General features: G+C 43.8%; 2 protein-coding genes across 2 annotated transcripts; both read right to left on the reverse strand.

Moving 5' to 3' along the window:
• Positions 1-314: 314 nt before the first annotated feature.
• LOC108673303 (lysosome membrane protein 2) lies at positions 315-9,352 on the reverse strand. The gene is made up of 2 exons (XM_018161109.2): positions 9,161-9,352; positions 315-1,913 (listed from the first exon to the last, which is right to left on the reverse strand). Exon 2 carries the CDS (start codon positions 1,894-1,896, stop codon positions 400-402), a length of 1,497 nt encoding a protein of 498 aa, XP_018016598.1. The 5' UTR covers positions 1,897-1,913; positions 9,161-9,352; the 3' UTR covers positions 315-399.
• Positions 2,355-15,098, reverse strand: LOC108673233 (anaphase-promoting complex subunit 2). The gene is made up of 12 exons (XM_047880021.1): positions 14,776-15,098; positions 12,268-12,380; positions 11,631-11,771; positions 8,351-8,574; positions 7,643-7,751; positions 6,998-7,136; positions 6,301-6,457; positions 5,789-5,889; positions 5,159-5,283; positions 4,680-4,906; positions 3,155-3,335; positions 2,355-2,391 (listed from the first exon to the last, which is right to left on the reverse strand). Exons 1-12 carry the CDS (start codon positions 14,845-14,847, stop codon positions 2,355-2,357), a joined length of 1,626 nt encoding a protein of 541 aa, XP_047735977.1. The 5' UTR covers positions 14,848-15,098.
• Between the last annotated feature and the right edge of the window lie 10,514 nt (positions 15,099-25,612).

Below are 25,612 nucleotides of genomic sequence, written 5' to 3' on the forward strand. Positions count from 1 at the left end.
CTCGACTGTGAAGGTGTAATAACTGAGGTCCCAACTGAAGAGGTGTAATAACTGGGGCAGCAAGTTGCGAAGCGCAGTAGCTGTGCGCATTTGAAGTGTGTCAGGTGACGTGTGCGTCATGTGACGTGATAGCGAGACAGCGTATATATTAGACACCTTTATGAATGAGATAACTCATTATTATGAATTCTTAAGCGTTGAAGATTTGCTTCTGCTTCACCGAGAACGTGAGCGACTTATTCTTTCGTAAATTAGAAATTCTATTTTTTCACAGGCTTGGATTCAAAACAAACGCTAAATTTTATTACCATGTATTTGCGAGCCCATTACAGCAGTGATGGATGTGCTGGAAGAACAGCGTTCTATATCTTGTATTAATATACTTCATAAGTCAGAAGTTTATGTCTCCAGGAAAGGTTTCTGCTGCTCAATGTTTTTGCTCGTCTCGTGCGTCGGCGGAGCGACTGCAGGGCCCGGGGGTTTCCTCCTCCGATATCTGAATAATATCCAAATAAAAGTAAGAATACAAAGTACTATACCTAAAGCTATGAGGGTGTAGCACACAGCATTCAGTACCACTTGCGGGTACACTGCTCTTGCGTAAAGAAGTTCCGTGGACTCTTTAGGAGCCTCGATTCCCTGATCCATCCACAGGATAGGGAAAATCACCTCTTGGATTTTGGACAAAGCTGGTAGCTCGGCGAATCTTCTGAATGGCATGTTGATCTGAACCCGTTTCTTGGCCCGCAACGACATTCCTGTGACGGGGTCAACATCCAGGTATGTTTCATGCTTCTTCTCGTCTGGGCTCAAACCTTTAATGGAATTTATATCTTTTTCGGAACCCATGTAGAAATGAGGGTAGGACGCCATGATGGGCACCCCCTTCCTGCATGGCGCGAGATATGCCATAGAATCACGACACGTGAACTCGTCCGTGCAATAGCACGCGTTTTCTTTTGTTTTGGCAAGTAATGAGTAAGGCACCCTGTACCTGTATAGCTGTAGCTTGTCCATGCTCACACTCCCGTTGAATTCGAAACGAATAGAACGACATAAAGCTGGAGAAAACATTACTATTGGCCTTTCGGGGGTTATGGGACGCGGGAAGGGGGCTGCAAGATTACCTTCCATGCTGTTACATCTATCTTCACTCCACACCTCGATCGAGGAATGCCCATCAAACGCCACAAGTTTCATGATGTCGCTGATATTAAAGGCCCCAGTGTTAACGACGATTTCAACATCTTTCGTTTGATTCTTCGGATAGTAGTAGCCGAACCTTCCCGTTTCGTGCACCGGGTTCTTGGTATAGGTTGACAAAGCTCTTAGTATTGGTTCCTCGTAGCCATCAAAGAGAAGTTCCCTGGCTGGTTTCGTTATGAAAGGTTCCATTTCGAACCGCCACAGATAGATTTCTAAAATGGCTCGAGCCGCTTCTGTCAACTCCATGTCTTCAACCAAAGACGCCAGGGTCAACATGATAGGATTTACTGTAGTGATCAAAGTGTCTTCTGAAAGACCAGCTGATTTATGGGGCACGAAATAAAAAGTGGAATTTTTTCGGTAAGACACTGTGCTCTTCGGATCATCCCAGAAGATGTCAGTCTTTTCCGAAAACTCGTAGTAGAAAAATGGACCAACTTCCACTACCATGGGCTTGAAGCCACGTAGTATTTCATCCTTGTTGGTGACGTTGAAGAAGTAAAAGCCGTGTTGAAATGCGATGGGCGGCTTGATGAAGTTGTCAATGTTTGGACTGTCTTGTCTGAGAACTAAGATGGCGTCCAGCTTCGTATTCAAGACGAAGGGGAAGACCAGAGGCAACACGATGCCGACCACGACCATCACCACGGCCGCCACCAAGATGGCTGCCGTCACACACCACTGACTCATGACTCGCTACATCAGACCTGCAGAGATATTTTAAATTATATTATTTGTGAAGAGAGGCACGTGGGTTAAATTAGTTGTGAAGAGAGGTGCGTGAGTTGAATTATTTGTGAAGAGAGGTGCGTGGTGAGAGATGCGTGGTTTGAATTATTTGTATAGAGAGGTCACAAATTAAATTATGTGTGAAGAGAGGTGCGGGGTTCCCTCACAAGTGGAACAGAGGGATGAGGGATATGGTGCTCACACGGAGTCAGAAGTGAGGAGGTATGAAGCTGAAGCAGATTAGAGCACAACAGCTGTAGTGCGAAGGCCTGAGGCTTGCTATATCACTATCATCGTTACCTTACAATACATCAGTCTGGGCACGCGCTACACTGCGCCCACCTCTGCCCTGCCATACTGCGCCCACCTCTGCCCTGCCACACTTGCATGCGCCCANGCTGCTGGTGCCGAACCTGCGGTCATTGATCATTGTTAGTGGTGCTGCTGGTGCCGAACCTGCGGTCATTGATCATTGTTAGTGATGATGCTGGTGCCGAACCTGCGGTCATTGATCATTGTTAGTGATGATGCTGGTGCCGAACCTGCGGTCATTGTGCCATGGTTATTGATCATTGGGCCCATCATCCATGATGTGCCACGAGGGGCCGTACCTCTTCTTGATGTGCCACGAGGGACCGTACTTCTTCTCGATGTACCACGGGGGACCGTACCTCTTTTTGATGTGCCACGAGAGGCCGTACCTCTTTTTGATGTGCCACGAGGGGCCGTACCTCTTCTTGATGTGCCACGAGGGGCCGTACCTCTTTTTGATGTGCCACGAGGGGCCGTACCTCTTTTTGATGTGCCACGAGGGGCCGTACCTCTTTTTGATGTGCCACGAGGGACCGTACCTCTTCTTGATGTGCCACGAGGGGCCGTACCTCTTAGGGCCGTACCTCTTTTTGATGTGCTACGAGAGGGCCGTACCTCTTCTTGATGTGCCACGAGGGGCCGTACCTCTTTTTGATGTGCTGCGAGAGGGCCGTACCTCTTCTTGATGTGCCACGAGGGACCGTACCTCTTCTTGATATGCTACGAGGGGCCGTACCTCTTCTTGATGTGCCACGAGTGTCCGTACCACTTCTTGAGGTGCCAAGAGTCCGATGTTATTGATGTGCTACGAGGGGCCTTACCTCTTCTTGATGTGCCACGAAGGGCCGTACCACTTCTTGATGTGCCAAGAGTCCGATGTTATTGATGTGCTCCGAGAGGGCCGTACCTCTTTTTGATGTGCTCGAGGTGTTTGGTCTCGGCCGTGACCGCCGTTTTAGAGCAGTCCAGCGCCGCCAGGAGGCGGTCGGCCAGCAGCGCGCGGTACTCGCAGATGAAGAGGTCAGCGCTGCCGTAGATCTCCACCAGCAGGGACAGCACGTCGCTGCTGCGGCTCTCACATGTCTTCCCTGCAACATTATCATTGACATCATTAAGCTCACAACTACAAGTGATCAACATGATCACTGATAATTATCAATATCACCATTGTGACGAACTAGCCTTAAATATTTCAATGACTAGTAGAGTCACCTCAGGTCGTCTTGTCAAGCCTATCAATGACCGGAAATTGTAAGATGCTTCCCTATAGGCTTAGTGAACAATTCTTGGGTGGACGTTGTTTAAAATGTCAATTAGAAAGCTGAAGTGTATATATTTAAAAATGAACAGCCAACAATGGAAGTAACAAATCTAAACGTGGAATTAAGGCAAATCAGAAACAAAACAATAGCTATTTACAAATCGGACAACGATACGAAAACTACTATATATGTCGGCTACAAACGAAAGAGCTATAACAAATTGAACGCGTAAAGAACTAATAAGTAACTAATCGGATACTCATGAACAATGCTGCAAATTGAACAGAAGAGAGCTAAGCTACTATTCGACAAATCTGATACGCAAATATAATTGCTTGACGCATGTGATCCCTGGCGAGAGGAGGGTCCTGTAAGAGAGGAACCAGTACCCCGGTCATGATCATCAGATTAACTGATTGCTAACAAAAATTTAACGCCCAAGTTACAGCTGGTCACGTTTGATCTTAGCGGTATAATTGCAAGTGTAGGAAATTTTCAACCTACTGCAGGGTGATTTACGGAAACTTCCTGTTTTGCACTTCGCACTAAGCAGAAAGAAGTCGTAGGAAAAAGGGCGGGAGTATTTCGTTTGAAAGGCAAGGTCGTGAAGTTGTGTGTCCCGCCTAGTCAGCTGCCGCTCTCCATTGGACAAGTGAGTGGCGTGCGTTTGCTGTCAAGGCGTACTTTTCTAAAGGTCATTCCATTATCGCTACTAAACGAGCACTCCGTACTAGGTTCCGTATTCGTCCTTCAGGTCGGGTTCCTGATCAGAAATCGATTGTTACGTGAGTGAACACATTAAGAGAAAGTTACCTTAAATCAATTGTTTACCATGACTGTCCATGGACCCTACCTCACTTGAAGAACAACATACGCCAAGCCATCGCCAACATACTCGTCAATATGCTTCAGTGAGTTGAACGGAACTTCAAAATCGATTAACTGAATGCATTGACAATGGGGGCCATCATTTGTCTGATGTTATCGTTAAAATTAAGTGATACAAAAATGCACACTGGTCACCGTTATCACCATATTGGTCACAGCAGATGTAGATCGTCACTACCATATCTATTTTCCAACATCATCGTCATCACTGCCAAGCATCATCATTAATGTCATCCGCCACCACCACCATCACAACCACTACCACCACCAGGGGCGCCTCACTCTGGGCATAGACAGCGTCTGGCGTCCACTGGCGCCACTCCTCGTCGCCCGCGGCGGCGCTGCCGTCGTCCACCGCGTCGCCGTCCATGACGTCCTCTGACAACTCCAGGGCGTCACCCCCACCTCCCAGGCCGCCCCCGTCACCTCCACCGCCGCCGTCGCCCCCGCCATCAGTGAGACTCGTCACGATGTAGCGCACGAAGTCCTTACGGCTCCTCAGGTACGTCCTGGGGAGAAGGGGATGTGAGGGACGTTGCATTCAGTCACACTTTTGACACCCACGGCACCCATGAACTCCACCGGGTCCTCTAAGGCATCCACAACACTTATGGCACCCATGACACGTATGACTCCACGGCACTCATGACCCCCACCTGGTCCTATATGGCACCCATGACACTAATGATACCCATGACTATAGTGACCCCATGGCACCCATGACCTCCACTTCACCCACGCCGCCATGCCCCCAAGCTCACCTGACGGGCTCGGTGACGAGGTCGAGGAGCGCGCCACGGGGCTCGAGGGCCTTTAGGGCCTTGATGATGGAGAAGTATGCGTGCAGCACGTGCAGCGTCTTGACGCCCGGGTGCAGCATGCGGTTCTGTGTGCAGCACAGCGTCAGTCCTCAGCACATTAATATGAGTCACTAAAAACATGAGTCACTATAAGCATAAGTCATGTGACAGAGCGTACTATCAGTGCGTCATGTAAAGAACTAATAACTACAATTGCAAAGAACTAATATTATTGATAATAAATATTATTGATAATAAACTAATAAATTGTAAAGAAGTAATAAGTACAGCACTCAGCGCTAGTATCTGAGATACGCTACCGGTAGATAGTTGTTCTTAAAGAGGTCAATTGGAGATGTTCTAGAGAAGGTCCCTAAGAGATGTTCTAGAGAAGGTCTCTAGGAGATGTTCTAGAGAAGGTCCCTAGGCTGTCTCTTATACACATCTAGATGTGTATAAGAGACAGCTCTAGGAGTTGTTCTAGAGAAGGTTCCTAGGAGTTGTTCTAGAGAAGGTCCCTAGGAGATGTTCTAGAGAAGGTCCCTAGGAGATGTTCTAGAGAAGGTCCCTAGCAGGGGACAGTGCACGTACCTGTATGCTGGCACGCAGGCTGGCCACCAGGTGCTGGTGCACGTCCACCACCTGCAGGCAGGATCGCAGGTCGGCGATGGCGTGCCGCGACTCAGGGTAGTCTGTAGAAAGCACGTTATTAAATTATAAATTTCTGGCTGAGCTACAATTGAAGCAGAGTAATGATTTATGTACCTCGATACGTTGTTGACGTCAGAACGTCAGAAGGCTGTAGTGGTCGTCTCTTTTACCCACAGCGGAACACTTTGCTTCGAGCGAGCCATATTATGCCAGCAGGATGGCCAGTGACCAGCCAACGGTCGCACAGTGCAGTGGCAAAGAGGTTGTGGGCACAGGCATCCTTGGTAAGCGTTTCGGACGTACGGTAACAGTCCCAGGCCACGGTGGACCGATACCTTCTGTATTTTGCCCTCAGTAGCCAGGTCATGCGTGCCATCAAGGCCCCATGGGCAGTGGGACATAACTGTACCGCCCTCACCTACAGCGATGGGGAAGTGGTTAGAGATTCTCACCTATGACGATGGGGAAGAGGTTGGGGACGCGGGTGTTGACGAAGGTGCGGATGAGGAGACCGTGGCAGGCACGGTACAGGGGGTGGGATGAGGTGGGTGAGGGGAGGAGTGGGTTGCTCACCACCCGCAACCAACCCACACCCGTAGCGGCGTACCACTGCAACAAAGAGGGCTTGAGTGGGCAGCAAATTTTGAATGGGCAACAGAGATGTCTCGAGTGGGTAGCAAATTTTGAGTAAGCGACAGAGAGGACTTGAGTGGGCAGCAAATTTTGAGTAGGCGACAGAGAGGACTTGAGTGGGCAGCAAATTTTGAGTGGGCAACAGTGAGGACTTGAGTGGGCAGCAATATTTGAGTGGGCAACAGTGAGGACTTGAGTGGGAGCAAATTTTGAATGGGCAACAGAGAGGACTTGAGTGGGCAGCAATATTTGAGTTGGCAACAGTGAGGACTTGAGTGGGCAGCAATATTTGAGTGGGCAACAGAGAGGACTTGGGTGGGCAGCAAATTTTGAATGGGCAACAGAGAGGACTTGGGTGGGCAGCAAATTTTGAGTGGGCAACAGTGAGGACTTGAGTGGGCAGCAAACTTTGAGTAGGTAGTTGGCTTGAGTGGATAGAACCTTACCCAGTTACAAAATATGCACATAGCCACACTAGCCTCACTTATGCCCAGTAGCCTCACTAGCCACACTCACCTTCAGCAGTGGCTGTAGTCTAGGGGCGTCGTGTGGCAAGGCGCAGGCGTCAGCCACAGCGCCACGCACGGCGGCCACAAGACGCGCCGCAGCCACAGAGCTGCAGAGCTCCTCCGCCACACCGACTTGCCACGTCACTCTGCGACACACACGTTAATTCAGATTATCAAATGATCAATATGCATTCAAAAACACATACTGAATAGTATACATTTTTGGTATTTTTGACTGTACTACGAGGGAACTCATATTCTCAAATTATCTTCACAATATGCATTCAAAAATACATACTGAATAATATACTTTTTTGGCCTTGTAGACTGTATTACAACCGAAAACGAGGCAACTACAATGGAATAATTTTACCTATACCTTTATAATATTTTATTTAGGAACGTTTAGAGTGGGCCTGGGAAGGTCAGAGCATTTAGTGTCATCCACCACATGCAAATCGGACACTAGAACATGAAGAGTTCTACAAATTGTTGCTTTAGGGTGACACTTACCAGGTACAGTACTCATTATTATTGACGATCAATGATTCAATGCAACAGATGAGTATTGACGTGTAGTTCAAACTAGACTAATCAGCCACAACAATCGATGAGTTAATAACATATTACTCATGTGAATGCTTTGACTCACTTATTTATTTCAGTGAATGTGTTGCTGAGGCTCAGGCAGTCACACTGCCCTCCTTCACTGAGACACCCCCCACACACCCCCTGGTCCCCTACGGCATCACCGCCCACTCCTGTAGAGGGGATTAGAATATACATACCCTGGGGGAATGGCATGGGTCAATAGTGTGGCTATATGGCATGGCTGAATTGAATAAATAGTATAGGTAATCCCGAGTGTAAATAGTAGAATAATATTGAATTGCTGGTATACTGCATAAAAGTTGAGAGCAGTTGAAAGTCATCAAGCAATGTTACTGGAGTGACATGACATGGGATTTGGTTTGATTTAAGTTTGTATCGGCCGAGGGCATCTCGAGCGCTAAGCCCGGACACACTGTTGCTAGGAGCGTGGCGACTTCAATGTAGGCTCAAGTTTGCAGAAAGACTGCGTTATGAGGATGCGAAATTCATGCCAAAATGTTTTCAGCCAAAAATTCACGCCAAAATGTTGTTCTTCAGTTGTAACCGTCACACCAGTTCGTTATGCAGTCTAGCTCCGCAGACATAGGTGAAGGCCGGACTGTTGGCCGGTGGGTCGAGAAATAATTGCCGTGCAAGGCTTCGTGTCATTAATAAGTCTTTTTCAAAGTAACGTCTAAAATTTACAAGTAACAGTCACTTCTTCTCCATATTAATAACATGGCCAACATCAACACTACGGCTGACTCACTTAGGTGGCTGAGGTGCAGGTGACTGTAGATGCGGAAGGCCACTTGGTAGATGGCACTGAGGGTACCAGCTGCAGCAGCTGGCATCTGGCTGTGCAGAGTTGCTCTCAGCTGCACCATCATCACCTCATGTAGACTGCTGCACGATGCTGCATCTGCACGCTCTGCACTCGTGTTGCAACAGCCCGAGTACTGCACGTTGCAGACGCTGCACAGCTCCTCGCACCTGTAATGCAGCACCACACGTCAAGGGTCTGCTGTGCAGCATTACACGTCAAGGGTCTGCTGTGCAGCATCACACGTCAGGGGTCTGCTGTGCAGCACCACACGTCAAGGGTCTGCTGTGCAGCATCACACGTCAGGGGTCTGCCGTGCAGCACCACACGTCAAGGGTCTGCTGTGCAGCATCACACGTCAGGGGTCTGCTGTGCAGCATCACACGTCAGGGGTCTGCTGTGCAGCATCACACGTCAAGGGTCTGCTGTGCAGCATCACACATCAGGGGTCTGCTGTGCAGCATCACACGTCAAGGGTCTGCTGTGCAGCATCACACGTCCTGTCTCTTATACACATCTAGATGTGTATAAGAGACAGGGTGGGGCAGTGTGGCAGGGCAGAGGTGGGGCAGTGTGGCAGGGCAGAGGTGCTGTCTCTTATACACATCTAGATGTGTATAAGAGACAGCTGCCACACTGCCCCACCTCTGCCCTGCCACACTGCGCCCACCTCTGCCCTGCCATACTGCCCCACCTCTGCCCTGCCACACTGCCCCACCTCTGCCCTGCCACACTGCGCCCTAGTTTTATACTCACCATCACTTGGGCGACGTATTATCCACTTAATTTCTCCAATTAATAACCTGTTGAATTTGATAACAAATGAAAATGTTATTTTATGATTGATTAAACTGAAATTTGGCCGAATATTCCAATTACTAATATGAAAGAGTTGAAACTGTCAACTAACAACTGGATAACCGATTCTACTGTTTCTTTGGTAACAGTTCAGAGCGTCAATTAGCTAAATGAACACTATCAAAACACGTGAAAATGACAATAGATTTACTGGTTAACCAGTTAGCAGATCAATTATGAAGTGAGCAACGTTTGCATAATTAGTTTAATCAATAGGAAGGATATAGAATAGCAGTTACAACACGTGTTACTTATAGCACGAGTAACACCCCGCCAGTTAGTCAGGCCAGTTGGAGCCTCAATGGCCAACTGGGCCACCTTTTAACTGTTCTCCCACACTCATGAGATAACACTGATTACAGCCACCTGACTTAGCCTCTAGCTGATAAGGGTCAACGATGCTGGACCCTAGTTATCTCCAAGGGTTAGCAACCCCTGCAGGGTTGCATGTAGGGGTTGCGGTAGCGTCACGGCTCCATCCTTATCTCGCTTATATTACTCTTATCTTGCGCCAGTCACACGATAGGCACAATGGCGATATGGGCACCAGATCTCAAAGGATGAATAAAATATAAGTAATTTATCCGTTGTATTTATAAACTGACATACACTAAGTTAATGATCTTATAAATTAGCGCAACGAAAAATAGAGATCGTATTGAGGGTCACGTGACCTTGAGGCACAGCTGGGGTGAGGCCACGTGACCTTGAGCCACAGCTGGGGTGAGGCCACGTGACCTTGAGCCACAGCTGGGGTGAGGCCACGTGACCTTGAGCCACAGCTGGGGTGAGGCCGCGTGACCTTGAGCCACAGCACGGGTGAGGCCACCTGACTTTCAGCCACAGCTGGGGGTGAGGCCACCTGACTTTCAGCCACAGCTGGGGTGAGGCCGCGTGACCTTGAGCCACAGCTGGGGTGAGGCCACGTGACCTTGAGCCACAGCTGCCCAATCTTACTTAATAGAAATAAGCAGAAGGGGAAGATCATTTCCTGGACCAGGGGCGCGTTAATGAATATATAGGGCAGTCCAGCAACCTTCATTATTAAGAACAAGCCAGCCCTTATTAAGAAGAGGCTAGCCCTCATTAAGAACAAGCCTGCCCTTATTAATGACAAGCCAGCCCTTATTAAGAACAAGCCAGCCCTCATTAAGAACAAGCCCGCCCTTATTAAGAACAAGTCAGCCCTTATTAAGATCAAGCCCGCCCTTATTAATGACAGACTAGCCCTTATTAAGGGTGTACTGGCCGTTGACCAGCAGTAGCTCGTGCTGCAGCACCTTGAGGTCGAGCAGCGCCTGCAGCTCCTCGACGCTGCACTCGACAGCCTCAGCAACAAACATGCGCAGCATGGCGTGGATGCGCTCCAGCGGCAGCGATGTCAGGTTAGTCAACATGCCCAGGATGTACGACCACACAACCTGCAGGTAACGAGATATTAATAAATGTCTAGGTAATAATGAATAATAATAATAATATATCATCCTGGGTCACGACCACACAACCTGCGGGGAGTAAGAGATATTAACAAATGTCTGAGTAATAATAACTGATATCATACTGTATCTCAACATTAAATATTTGGAAATTAATAGCGTAAAAAAGAGGGGGCGATTATAGTTTTGAGTTTAAAATATAATATAAAGAAAACTAACGGCGAGTGTTCAGCTACACCGCGTCACTGGAATTTGTGATACTACTGCCGCCGCGCCATACCATATACCAGGGCAGGCGTCATGGCGACGAGCCGGCCCACGGCCACATACTCCTGGTATCTTCCTCTCATGGAGGAGGTAATAGCTCTTTTCGGTTGGCGCTGACGTTGCCCATTACCTCTGCTGACAACTGCTGACCTTGCACCCATTACCTGCCACTGATGTCACCCATTACCTCCCACTGACGTCGCCCATTACCTCCCACTGACGTCACCCATTACCTCGAGGTCATGTCGCCCATTACCTCCCACTGACGTCACAGCACCACACGTCAGGGGTCTGCTGTGCAGCACCACACGTCAGGGGTCTGCTGTGCAGCATCACACGTCAGGGGTCTGCTGTGCAGCACCACACATCAGGGGTCTGCTGTGCAGCACCACACAAAAATATTATGTTTTCCATTATAGCATAATGAGTGAAACACTAAATTGCCTTCAAATATGTAAAACCTAACAAATTAAATTGTAATATGGGTAATAAAATAACAGAAATTGTTGAGTTTTGTAATGCAGGTAAATCTAGTGAAGCAAACCAGACAGCAACTGCCACAAGGTGCAGCAGAGCCTCGAGTAATTATAGTGAATCGAAGGTTCGCTCCTCAGCAATTGCCACGGCCCACTGACCTCATGATGAAGAGGCCATGGCCTATTCACCTTTTGATGAGAGGGGTGAGCACCACGACGGAGTTGTGCAGCAGCTTTAGGGCGTCAAGGCAGCAGGTGAGCAGGGCGCTGCTGGAGGCGAGGCTCCCATCGATGCACACCGCACGCCAGAACACAGGCACAATCTCTCTCCTGGTGGAGGTAAGTGCTCTCAACAACTGGCTATTTCTGTATTTTTCTGATCAAAATATTCAAAACTAAAATAATCAATGAAAGATCCAAAACTACCAACAAATAACTGAATACTACATAACATCATCAATAACCAAATAAATAGTTTCAATAAATAACCATGTAGGTGACAGAATGTCAATCAGTGTAACCATTTATGCATTCAAGTCAAAAAACACTAAAGCTTAGAGGTGCCATATATAGTACTATATTTGTCATTTTATACATGCATGGGAAAGATATTTGCTAATACCTGTATCAAATAAATACAGTAAGCCTTTTTAAAATAAATATTAGAGTAAAACACTAAAGCTTAGAGGTGCCATATTAACTATATTTGTCATTTTGTACATGCATGGGAAAGATATTTGCTAATATCTGTATCAAATAAAAACAGTAAATTGTTTTCAAATTAATACTAGAGTAAAAATACAGATGTAAGAAGAAAATATTTTACCGTAGAGCAGTCCAGACAGACTCCATGGCAAGATCCAGCACCATCTGTCCAGCATCCAGCTGCTTGATGAGCTCAAGAGCTGTCTTAGTGTCAGCCTCATCACTGGCATCCCACTGCCACAAGAAATAATTGATATTAGAAATAAAAGATTTGAAAGAGATAACTATGAGTATGATGCTATGAACCTCCTTAAATTACTAAATTTTCTGAAGTATTTTGAGGTAATGCATAGCTTTGTCTAATTGAATGTGCAACAAAGTATTGTTCAATATTGCTACATTTTTATAATACTTAAATTACAATATGGCTACTAGGAAACCTGAAAATATTTTAAAATCATGAAATAGTAGACTTTTGGACATATACCTAATGTCATATTGTAACAATATTGAAAATTTCTCCAAAAATATTTACATTTGTCATGAGTAAAAGTTTCAGCTAAGACAGCCAGTTTAAAAAAATACATCATGGCCAAACCAATAAATTTATTCTTATGTAAAGTCAGGTAAGACAAACCAGAATGACAACTGATAGAAAATGCCAACTTCAGACACCTTTTGCACCTGTGGATGACCAGCATAAAAGTGATTGGTTCTTAACACTCTGACTCTGATTGCTTAATCTTGTACTATTATTTCATTTTTTGTACTGTTTTTAACAGGGTTGCCAGAGGGGAGTTTTTTCCAGACAAATCCCGTGATTTAGTTTTTCTCAATTGCGTTGGCTGGCTAAAATTTATGATAGAGGTACTTCCTAATTAAATTTTAAATACTGCAAAAATAAAATAAATGGAATTTTTATAGCGGAACCTACAAATAAACTAGTACATATATATTGAGTTATTGGCCTTTTTGGCCATTTTTGTTCTTGGATTTGGCCAATTTTAGGCAACCTGAATTATGTACCACTACGTCCTGGAGAAATACATTTCGTGGTACACATATGTACCAATACATAGTCAACGTGTTAAAATATAACAATATGGAAAATATCTACTTTCCAAGATATTATGAGTTATCAGAGTAATAAGTTTATTAATGAGCAGCCATAATGATAAATTGTAGGGGATAAATTTTATTTTGCCATGAATCTATCTTTCAAGTTACAGACGACAAAAATTAAATTATAAAGAGGTTCATCTCATTTTCTCATATCACTAGTTTTAATCTAAAAATAAATTCAAAAAATTGCATTCACTCTACTGACACTAGAGGTAAATTAGCATGTTATAATAATTTCCTAAAATATTTAATAGTTTCATTTCATGAGTCACAATCTGGAATATTGGGAACAATTTTTGAAAAATCTTACATTGAAAGAATTTTTTCGCATGCAATTCTTAAAGCAACATCAAAAATTTGTCATTCATCTCAATTTTCATTATAAAAAAAGAGGAAAGGACATTAAATAAGGTTAAAAATAATTACAAACACCATTAGATTTTTCTTTTTTGCAGTTGGCTTCTGCCTAATTCTTTAGTTAGGTAAGAGACCAGATGTGCGGTGGTGATGACGTGTGGTGGTAGGTAGGTATGAGTTAGGCATGAGACCAGTCGTGTGGTGGTAGTTAGGTATGAGCTACTGAGCTAGTGAAAAAAATATCTACCTCTACTCTCTGAACCGTGACTGGATTTTTTGAGCAGTGGTTTTATGGATTTGCAAGCCTTGATTCTATTTCTTTGAGCCGCAAATTCCATATCCCAGCCATGCAGAGACATTTACAACCCACAAACTTATTTCCAAAGTCCTGTGCATGTGTTACCCCAAATCTCCAATTTTACCCTAGAAACAGCAACAATAACATTTACATTTGTCTTTATTTTAGAGGCAACTGAACCCATGATAATGCAGTCTGATGTGACCGCAACTAAGCAATCTCCAACAAAATCTTTTGGGTTGACTCGTTATGCTGGATATTTCAGCGAGAGTGTGGAACTAAGTACAGCAGAAGTTGAAAGCTTTATGAAATGACATGTTTGTGACTGTAAATTCTTCAATCAAACAAAAATACATTACATTAGAGGATCAAGATTTCATACCTGCTGGAAATTATATGATATTAGAGCTGCGATATTTCAGAAAAAAAGTTAAGACTTTTCCCAACTAGGGTATGAGTTAGGTATGGGACAAGTTGTCCAGTCATGTGGTGGTAGTTAGGTATGAGTTAGGTAGGGCACCAATCAGAACAACAACAAGCATTTGAAAACTAATATTTGCAAAGTACAAACTTTTAGATCAAAGTAAAATAAATGATTTTACAGCTGCAAGAGAAATGACACTTTTGAATCACAAAATTATGGAAAATCAGGATCTAAATTTTTAATATATAATCTTGGAACAGAACTTATTTATATGTAGATAACCCTATTAATATATACCTGCTCCTTGATTCTTTCTTATTTTTTGCTTATATTATAAAGATATTTACTAGCCTACTAATAGGACTCGGAAATAAACTCAAGGAAGGGCAACAAAAAATGTTCTACTTTGCCACTATTTCACTTCATACCTGATCAAAGGATCCATCAATGCAATACACAGAATTGATGACATCCCAGACAGCTTCATCATCCATGCCCATAGCTTCTAATAGCCAAGATTTTTCACTGTACTTTCAAAACTGTCCAAGTATTTTCAAAAGTATTATCATTATCATAGCAAAACATACTGAAAACTAAAATGAAAGTTACTAAATAACTCTTAACTTGGATAAGAAAGTTTGCCAGACATAAAACTTGGACTTCAACAAATACAAGTGGCAAACCTCAGGAGAATGAACAAAAAAGCCACTAAACAAGTTGAGGTTACTTATCATGGTATGATTGAAATAGAAGAACATGATTATTACAAATTCAATTTGAATACTTTATGGCCAAGAGGTATCACAAACAGATTTCAGGGCACATAAATTAATACCAAACTTGCAACATGTCTACAGTCTGCCTCCTGTGGAATTTTTTTTTTCATCGATTTCAAGACCTTGGGTATGAGAAGATTACACCTTGGACCTCCCAGTCTGAGCACAACTTGATTTCTATCTCAGTCTTTTCCTCTTGCCTCTGGTCATTTCACAGTTTAATTTCTAGCTCACTCTCAGCCGCCAGTGGTTGTTGTGTGAAATACGAGACACAAGAATTAGTTACTGCTTACTGGGCGTCTTCATAGGGTGTTCACCATGCTGCAGCTCAGCAGGTATTGTCCCAGCCAACAAATCACTGCTTTGCATATTTTCCAAGGGATATCTCCCTCACCAGGAGCTGATAGAAGGTTCCAACTCCAAGGTTGTGAAAGATTTTCCAAGTTTGAGCAAAATTCCCTCCTCTGCTTTGTATAGACAAAACATTGCAAGATGAAACAACTAATACTAATAGACTAATAGTGTCTTCTGTATTATGCCAGGATTATGGTGTCAGGGGCATGACCAAGAGATTATGGTGTCAGGGGCATGACCAAGAGATTATGGTGTCAGGGGCACTATTATGGTGTCAGGGGCATGACCAAGAGATGGATTTCTAGCTTCCTCTCAGACTGCACCCAGCAAGTCGTTGTAAAAATAAAAGGTGAGAGCTCCATCTATGGATCAGTTGAGTCATGAGTGCCCCAAGGTTCTGTTGTGGGGCCTACACTCTTCTTGATCTATATCAACGATGTGACGGAATCCAAGCCAAGGTTGGACTCTTCACAGACGACACCGTCCTTTACTCCCGCATCAGAAGCCCACATGATGTTGCTCTCCTGCAGGATGACCTCAACAAGCTGGAAGCCTGGGAACGCACTTGGCAGATGGCATTAAACATCGAGAAGTGCCACCTCCTCTCAGTAACAAGAGGTCCCCGATACCTTACAACTATGCCCTGCATGGTCAAACATTGTAATCTGTCAGGGACACCAAGCACCTTGGTGTTACCATCACCAAAAACCTGCATTGGAAGAACCATGTGTGTTCTGTCTCAGCAAAGGCCACAATGATAAGCGCTATCACCCACCAAAATCTGAAAGGATGCACCACGAACGTCCAGACCCACTGCTATAGCCTATAAGAGCATGGTCCGACCAATTTTGGAATACCCATTATCCGTGTGGGACCCGCACCAGCAGGGTCTTGTGTCTGCACTGGAGGCAGTCCAGCGCAGATCCTCAGCCCACACTCAAGCACTTCATTGATGGTGTCAAAATTAGGCCTCAAGCCACTTGTGCAGAGAAGAGTAGCCGGCAGAGCCTGCATGATGTATAAAATCATGCATAAAATGGTGGACATGAACGTCCCACCTGGTAGGCTTCAGCCGCTGTCAGAATCACCAGAGGTCACCATCAGAAGCTCATAGTGCCTCATGTAAGAACTGATGTATACCGCCATTCATTCTTCCCCTCCGGACTAGACTGTGGAACTCCCTCGCCCAGGAGAACGTGGCAGCTCCTGACCTGACTGCCTTCAAAGCAGCTGTGATGGCCTGGCAAGTGGAAACAGCAGTAGGGACAGAAGCCAATACTTATTTAATCTTGGGCTTTTTACTCTGTTCTTATGAACCAAATGCCTTATCTCATATGTGCCAATGTATGTGTGTGAGACTGTGAGTATGTATATGTATGTATTTGCTTGTGTGATTGTATATTTAATTTTTTAATTCAATGTGGAGCTTTTCCTCAAGCCATCAGGGAAACCACTTTTCTTCAGTAAATAAATAAGTATTGCATGTGGGGCACATACTGGAATTAGACATTGAAACAAGTCAAGTGGGAATGTGGGCCCTCACACCAGCATGGGCCTGCATGGCCAAGTTGAAAAGTCCAGATGGTATACTTATACATATGATATAGGGTAAATGCACCATATTCTGACACTGTGGGTAATTCCAATACCCCTCAACTTTTTCCTTTATATTAAGCTTGGTTTTAGTTCCACGCATGCGTAGATGGTTGAAATAGTGACATCATAGTCCAGGCTGTAATTCTAAGAATAGAAGTTCACTTATAAAAAAGCTTTCCACCCGAGATGAAAAGCTTTCCTTTGATACAGTGCTCTGCCAGGTGACTGATTATAAATGAAAAGGAAGATCAAAATGGACAAACTGTTTCAATTGTATAGTACATCAGATTTGTTATAGAATTATTTGGATGCAATAGTATGACGGTCATACTATTGCACACCAGATTTCCGCCAAACACCAGGTCTAGCAGGAAAATGTTAAGATCTGCAGAGCAAAAGTCCAAGTCAACTAGTGAGCACATCAAAACACTTTTGAAAGTTGACCTTGCTTTACTAAATAGTGATAAACTGTTTATGTAAAAGAATATTGTGGTTTGAGACTTTTAAATAAGTCTGTGAATATACTAGGAATCCTTTACCTAAGCTTTAGGTATACTTGTATTTGCTGATTTTAAGTGGTAAATAAATTAATAGATGATTGATTTAAGAGACAGTTTTGGACACATAAAAACTAATTCCGACACAGGGTGTTGGAATTACAAAACACAGGGTTTCGTTTACTGTTGTATTCTGACACAGCTCACACAGGGTGTCGGAATTACCGTCAATTACGAATTAAGATTTTGAAGCACTGTCGGAATTAGGGTAAATGCAGTATATTCCGACATTGTGGGTAATTCCATCACCTCTCTAGTTTTTCCTTTATAATAAGCTTTGTTTTAGTTCCATGCATTCGTTGATGGTTGAAATGGTGACATCATACATTTGCGTGTCAAACTACTGCCAAAACACTAGGTCTTGGTCATCTAGCGGGAAAATATTGAGATCCAAAGAGAGACGATGCACACTACCCAGTGAGATCATCGAAAAATGTGTCAAATTTGACAGTTGACCTTGCTCTACCAAATAGTGAATAACTGTTTGTATAGGAAGAATATTATGGTTTGAGACTTTTAAATACGTCTGTGAATATATTAGGAATCCTCTAAGTATACTTGTATTCGCTGATTTCAAGTGGTAAATAAATTAATAGATGATTAAGATGAGAAATGGATTTAGACACATGAAAACTAATTCCATCAAAACTTGAATTGGACACACACAGATCGTTCCAAGCTGTGTACAAAAATTAAAATTTGCTTAATTAAAAGCTTAATAGTTGTTAATTAAAAGCATAATTAAGTAGTGTTCAATATTCATTAGTGAATAAGTAAGTAGTTATTCAATATTCATTCCAATACAGCTCACACAGGCTCACAGCAAACGGAATTCGAACACGTGGATGGTGGATGACGGCATTACGTATCAGTAGAATTTGAAGCGCGGACAGAATACGCCTCACCACGTGCCGAATATTGCCACACACAGTGACGGAATATCGGGATTTGGTAGGTTTCCATTCTAAAGGCTTTTAAATAAATATGGCAACATTTTGTGACATTTCGTTGTTGCTGACACGTAGTGCGGTGTTTTGAGAGTCACATAAAGCAAACAGAACTTGAGTAACGCATACGGTTATTTTTTTATAGTTTTTCATTTCTCGATGCATCCTTAATGTGACGGAATATACCGCATTTACCCTAGTCTCACAATATGCCGCATTTAGTCACACACACATTGCTGGTGCGTACTGCATAGTGTGGTATTTTGAGAGTGACATAAACCAATCAGAACTCAAGTTGCAGCTGTTGCGCATACAGATACGGTGATCTATTTATAGCTTTTTGTTTCTTGCTACATCCTTAAGGTGTCACTGTGTTGGAATATGGTGCGTTTACCATATACAAAAAAGTATACATTACACAATACACACAAACATATGATATACATACATTCATTTCAAGCACCATTTCAATTTTGACAACCTATCTGCAGTATCTGGTGTTCACTAGGCACACCTGACTTCAAAATGTATACTGTCAAAAATTGAAAGATTTTTCTTTGCTCATCAGCATTGTTGTTAACTTCACAGTCTCCAGCCTCTGCTCTCCTCAAGACCCCAGAGAGAGGCCTCTGCAGACTCTGCTCTCTCCAGTTTGTGTTTGTGCAGAGAAATTTGTACGTCTATACATCTTAGATTAGTTTTCAGCTCTTGTCTAGGGCCTAGGCTGCGCATGACGCTGAGTCGCTGACAATGCAGCAGCCAGAGGCTCAATCGTGTCATTCGTAATCCGTAATCGTGTCATTCGTGTGTAGTGTTCAGTGTTGTACGTAGGCGGTAGGGTAGGCAGAGCGTAGCACATTGATCAGATCAGACTGATCAGATTCAGAGGCGCTCATGTAATCATGTTGAATCTATGTCGATGGCTTCTGACACCGGCATGTCCAATTATGAGTCGGACACTCCAGTCTGCGGGACTTTAGGCAGAGCCAGGGTTGCAGTCTGGGTTCATCTATGATGTTGCTTAAAACGTTCCCTTCTGCCTTCTGGGTGACTCCCAATCTCTGTTTTGAAATCGATTACGGATTACTGTAAATAATCCGCTTTCAAAATACTTTACGATTTCCGTGACAATTGGGAAATATTTGATGTAATTTGTATACTCTATTAGTTGATATAAATTCTGCTGTAAACATCGTTTGCGTCATTGATAATAATATTGCTGTTCAACTTCGCACTAGAATTGAAATATTAACGCAAATGTCTCACGACGGCAACGTCAGTATACGGAATACCGACATTTTTGATGTTCAGTTCCACTATTCTTAATTCTGTGCATTTTAAAAAAGTAAATAAAATTATATGAATAGCATTTCTTTTTATTCTGTTATTGCTAGAGGCCTAAGCGAACCGAATCGACACTTCTCCGAACTCGCGGACTCAAGCGCAAAACCCATTTACACGCGCAACTTAGCCAGTCGTTAAGTCCTTCAGTACGGAACTGTCCGAACGGATTCGCTTGAATTTCAGAGTATAAGTAGATATTATTAATACGCTGCGGTAAGAATTACAGATTTTATCATTCATTCGTTTTAAATTAAAATTAATGAAGGCAACTAAGGACTAGGGCGCAAACACGCATAACTAACAGTCTATAACGTACGATGGCCTACGTTGCATGATTATCTTGAAAAAAAAAAAATAACGGTGTTGTTGTTTGCTAGTGCGCTGTGGATCCACAGTTGATCGTTGGGTACTATCGATCTATGTCGACAATCGCAATCGTTCAAATACCTACTATATACAGCACAATTTTTTTACGAAAATTAGGCTGTTTGGTGCTACATTACAAAAATAACAGTCGATTTTGAAAAAATCTCATCAATTCGAGTCGCATGAAGCAATACAATATTCATAAAATCTAGGTCGGTATTTGCATGAGCAAGGCCAAGTGCACATGCGATATGCAGAGCGTCGAGGAAAATACATGCTGTTGAATTTTAGGAGTTAACTCGGATTGCTTATGGTGACAAGACGTGTCCTGGTGGAAATTTTAACTTATTTGACACCTAGATCTAGGAATTAAATTGGTGCTTTAAGAACTAGTTGTATTTCCCAATTATGATAGGTTAATTTCTTTCTTGTTTAGTTAATTATCCCCTTGCATTTAATATTAATTTTAACAAGACACACTAGTACCTGACTGCACTAGTTTCTAATGGAACTTTCAGTCATTTACCTGCTAAGTTTTCAATACCGCATTACAGTTGGTGAGTACCCAAAGGGAGTGAAAGCCTGGGGCGAGTGCTTGTGTGGGGATCGCAGCCGTGCACCACCAATTTTGTGCACCAATCATCCCTGAATAGAACGCCTAGCATATTTCCGTAAGGCCACCAATCACCCGCGTATTAACCCTGCCATCAGTAACCAGCCCACGACATCATCTTGTTTCAAATATTCAGAGCTTTACGCCCCCATATTCTGAAGCTAACAGCCCAGAGTGTAATGATCGTATACCACTGAGCGTTACATCGAATCATCACTTCATACCCTGACTTAGCTCGGACTGTAAGCAGCGGACAACGGACTGCAATCAATCAGCCCACCTTACCAGTGGCATGCAGGAATCCTGCCGTGCACCCCCAGACGGTCACTTATAGCTCACAACATCCGAGGTTACGGTTCAGAAAGTATAGTTCTATTCCAATATCTATTCGTACTCCGACAAGTGACTTCCGCAGCTTCGGTAAATTAGGTAACTTTTAGCTCACAGCATCTGGGGTAAGGTTTCAGATTGCACCGTTCTCTTCCAAAATTTATCGTCCTTCGACGAGTGGCCGTTCGACCGTAGGCTGATTTTACACACGGGACAGATACGGACGAGTCGGTTGCGGGTATCATATTTACGGGTACGCAACCGTGCACCACTAAATTTGTGCACTAATCAGCCTTGAAAGCCACGCCTAGCATATTTCCGGATGACCACCAATCAGCCGCGAACTGCGACCAACCAGCCCAGGTCGCCAGAGGAACTGCATGGCTGCAGTAGTGTGTTGGCAGACGACGCGTGTTGGCAGACGACGCTGGGCCATACGACGCCAGGCTTATTTTCCTGTGGGCTGATTGATCTAATTCAATGGATGTGATCTGTCTGGTGGCGTGCGGCTGATAATGTTAATAGGCGAAATAATTCTACACCACCAGGACGGAGCGCGCCGGAGCCTTGCAGTAAATATGGGACGCCTGTCGGAGACCACCACTGCCGTGCTTCGAATGGACCATCATGATCCCTTCCCTGAAGAACGTAGCCTACAACACATCTTGTGTTGTAGGCTACGTTCTGAAGAACGTAGCCTACAACACAAGATGTGTTGTAGGCTACGTTCTTCAGGGAAGGGATCATGATGGTCCATTCGAAGCACGGCAGTGGTGTGTTGTGTTGTAGGCTACGTTCTTCAGGGAAGGGATCATGATGGTCCATTCAAAGCACGGCAGTGGTGGTCTCCGACAGGCGTCCCATATTTACTGCAAGGCTCCGGCGCGCTCCGTCCTGGTGGTGTAGAATTATTTCGCCTATTAGCAGACGATGCTGGGCCATACTACGTCCGACTATTTTCTAGTGGGCTGATTTGTCTAATTCATTGGATGTGATCTGTGGGGTGGCCTGCGGCTGATAATGTTGCAGTTAAGAGATCTTTTAGCTACTTTCTTGATGGAAGAGATTATGATTATTTGATACCAATGATTATTTGATCTATCAATGGTATTTGTGCCGATGCTCCATTGCAAACTTGACCTCCACGTATCATTCATTACTTTATCCAAATTTTTGGACAAAATCTGGTGGAATTCGTGTTTCACTCTTTTTCTTTGTAAATAAAACCGCATTTCTGACCTGTCTGAAGCCGAACTTCAAAGAAAAAGCACCACTTGACGAAGCTTCAAATTTTGTTCACCAGGCGTGACTGTCAGTACTCCCGCTTTAATGGAGTCCTTCTAGTGTCCAGCTGCATTCCTGCACTGCACTTCAGTACCAGCCACAGCCCTGCTCGCCTCTGGGTCAGTCTACGCGGAAGTTTGGCTGGAGCTTGGGTCCCATACCTGCTGGGGCATTGTCGTTCTGACGCTCAGCATCTGCGGGCGTCATCTCCTCCCGCACCTAACCTAAGAACACTAAAGGTGAAATTTCTTTCATGTACAGAAATGTGCTGATTTTGCTCCCAGCCATGTTACATAACTTTATGATCCTTTGAGATATAACCGTAAATTAATTTCGAATTCCTCCGATTTTTTGGTTATATTCTTACATTCTCGTTCAAGTCCTGTATTTAAGCTCTGAATTTGTCTGCCTGCAGATTGGAAGTCGAAGCCTGGCATGGATGATCGAGCTGGCGTCAAATTCTTCATTAGCCTTCAAAATACATCAACTTAGTGGCCGTGGTATATCAAGTTTCTCATTTCCTTCAAGAAATTAGTTACCAGGAAAACTAAGATTGGTGGTATTTAACGGTGCCCGTTTTGCGCCATAGTTCAAAATTTTCGTATATTTAATAATTTCAATGTGCGTCACGAGTGTGTCCGTCACATTCATGTTTATTGGTGGTTTACCACTAAGGACCCTTTTCAGCATAGTTATTTTTGGTGCCCTTTAGATCTTCAGTCTGGTTAATTTATTTGTAGGGCCTGTCCCATATTTGGCAGCCAGCCAGAATTATCCAGAATATGAAAAAAAGTCGAAGAATAAATAAACCAGTCCCCAATCAACGAAATTTTTACCAGTCATATTCTTGATAACTCGGGACATACCCAGCATTGTCATATCCGCCCGATTCAACCCGAGAAAATAGGCGAACAACTCAAGAACGAACTCAAGCAAGTCACGTTCTGCAACTTCGCCTTCGACTTGAAGTGTGACTCCGTCTGTGTCAACCCATACCGCTACGAGCAACTGGCTACATCGTATTATTGGCATCCCCACAACGTAGTTTGGGGACCGATTGATGGGACGAGACATCTAGCGCCCGGAGATAAATTTGATAAGGAATTGTGCAATATTCAAAGTTCGGAAAATAAATTTAACTTAGAGTGCAGTTTTCGTTGCCCTCAAACGTTTTGATTTTGATACCATCCATGTAGATGTAACAGATTAATTACTCCATGGTATATATTATGCCAAACTATAATATGAAATTCAAACTTGTAATTCTTCTTCATTTGTATCTTTATTCATTTTTCATTAGATTATGATTTAAATATTTGCGGGTTTCATTTCCCATCCTTTTATATAATTTCCTTGCATTGGACCATAGGCTCCTGTTAATAGTCTTATTACTACAAGCAAAGACGATCTACCCTACGTTACTGTGTGGAGACAGGAGGCACTCAGTCACAGGTAGACTTCATAAAGGGTCATATGAAGGACAAAGCTCGTTAAGAAGCATCCTAATGAGTTGCAAAAAAAATTACTTGACGCCCCAGAAGTAAGTGACAAACCAGTCCCCCCATTCGTCCTAACACACTTTTTCTCCATACGATTTTATAGATATACCTTATTCGAGTTTCACCTCACACGTGTCTCGCTATGTCTCCTTCCGACTTTCTCATCACTTGGCAACTCACAAATACAGACAATACCTAATAATAACCACTGCCCAGTCTTCTGGAAGTTCAGCAAGTCGAAACGGGGTTGCTGCCCTCTCCCAGGTGCGGTTCCAGGTAGGAAACTTATTTCAATGCCCCTATGGATGGCGAGGGCAGTAAGTGTAGATTCAGGATAACTGGTTTGTTTCTTCAGAGTCTCGAAAATGAATGGGCGGAAGGCCAGTAAACAAGTGGCCAACTATTTACCGTACCTCGAACAGCATGTATTTTCTAAGAATATTACGGGCCTCCAGATAATTAGGACCACTTCCACGTTGAAGTGCTCCGTCAGACTCAGTTCCGTAAGAGCGCATGTAGCAGAGCGGGCGCCAGGGTAGCCAAGAGTAACGTGTGCTTCTGGCCCAGCTGGGCCGGATTATCAAAGCTTCGTAACTTTTTGTACTTACGACAAAAAAGTTCTGTGGTACGTAAATACACCCTAATTTTGGCATTATCAAAACTTTCGTACGCAAGTCTTAGCAAAAAGCCTAAATTTTTTCCCGCGCCAATTTTTCCCGCGCTAATGTTTTTAAAATACCACCTCTAGTATTACGTTGTCATAGCAACGCCATTCGTAAGTCGATTTTGCGTACTTACGAAGTTTTGAGATTCTGCATAGATTCAGTTCCATAGAGATTCTGCATTCGGGGACTAAAGGGGGGGGGGGGCGAGCAGGCCAATCGGCTTCCCTAAGATGCGAAATTAAACAAAACTAGAACCAATTGGCCACAGGAGAAAATGAAAATCCCGAAATCTCACTAGCACAGTGTAAAGCTGTGCATTGTGCTCCGCTATTAGAAGCTTTGGAATGTAAAGCTAACAGTTGTAAATTAAGATACCCAATCACGTCATTTTTTAAATAATACTATTTATATATTAGTAAACTAGAATGTGCAAAAAGTTGAAAAAGAACGAGCTGCTCCTTAGACCTTTGAACTACAACAGCAAGCATGGCCAAATATAGAAGCCAGCTTGCTGGAAAATTCTTATGATAAATGCCTTGTAGCTAAATCCTCAATAGCCGCAGTAGCGCGCTTCGCAGCTCGTCCTTCCGGTCGCTGCTTAGACTGCTATTCAGCATCAAGAGAAGTTTGCCTCTGGGCAAGGTTGCCCTTCTCGAGCAAAAGTAAGTCGTTCGGCTGGCGTCCAATAGTCTCGGCATTGCCTTTCCACAGTTCTGCAGACACGACTTCGTACATATCGTTGCATTCAACATAAATTACTACCCCTACAGGATACGAAAACTATTTGGTTAAAGCTTGTTTAACAGCAACGATGTCACCAAACTAAAGTGCGACATTGGCAACTGTGAAGGTACGAATCGTGCAAGTGGAAAGGTAGTCACCCATGAAACGAGATATGGTTGGATTACCGGTACTCCCTGCGTTAAATTGCTGG

Source organism: Hyalella azteca, unplaced genomic scaffold (genome assembly GCF_000764305.2).
Source record: "Hyalella azteca isolate HAZT.00-mixed unplaced genomic scaffold, Hazt_2.0.2 contig456, whole genome shotgun sequence".
Taxonomy (NCBI): domain Eukaryota; kingdom Metazoa; phylum Arthropoda; class Malacostraca; order Amphipoda; family Hyalellidae; genus Hyalella; species Hyalella azteca.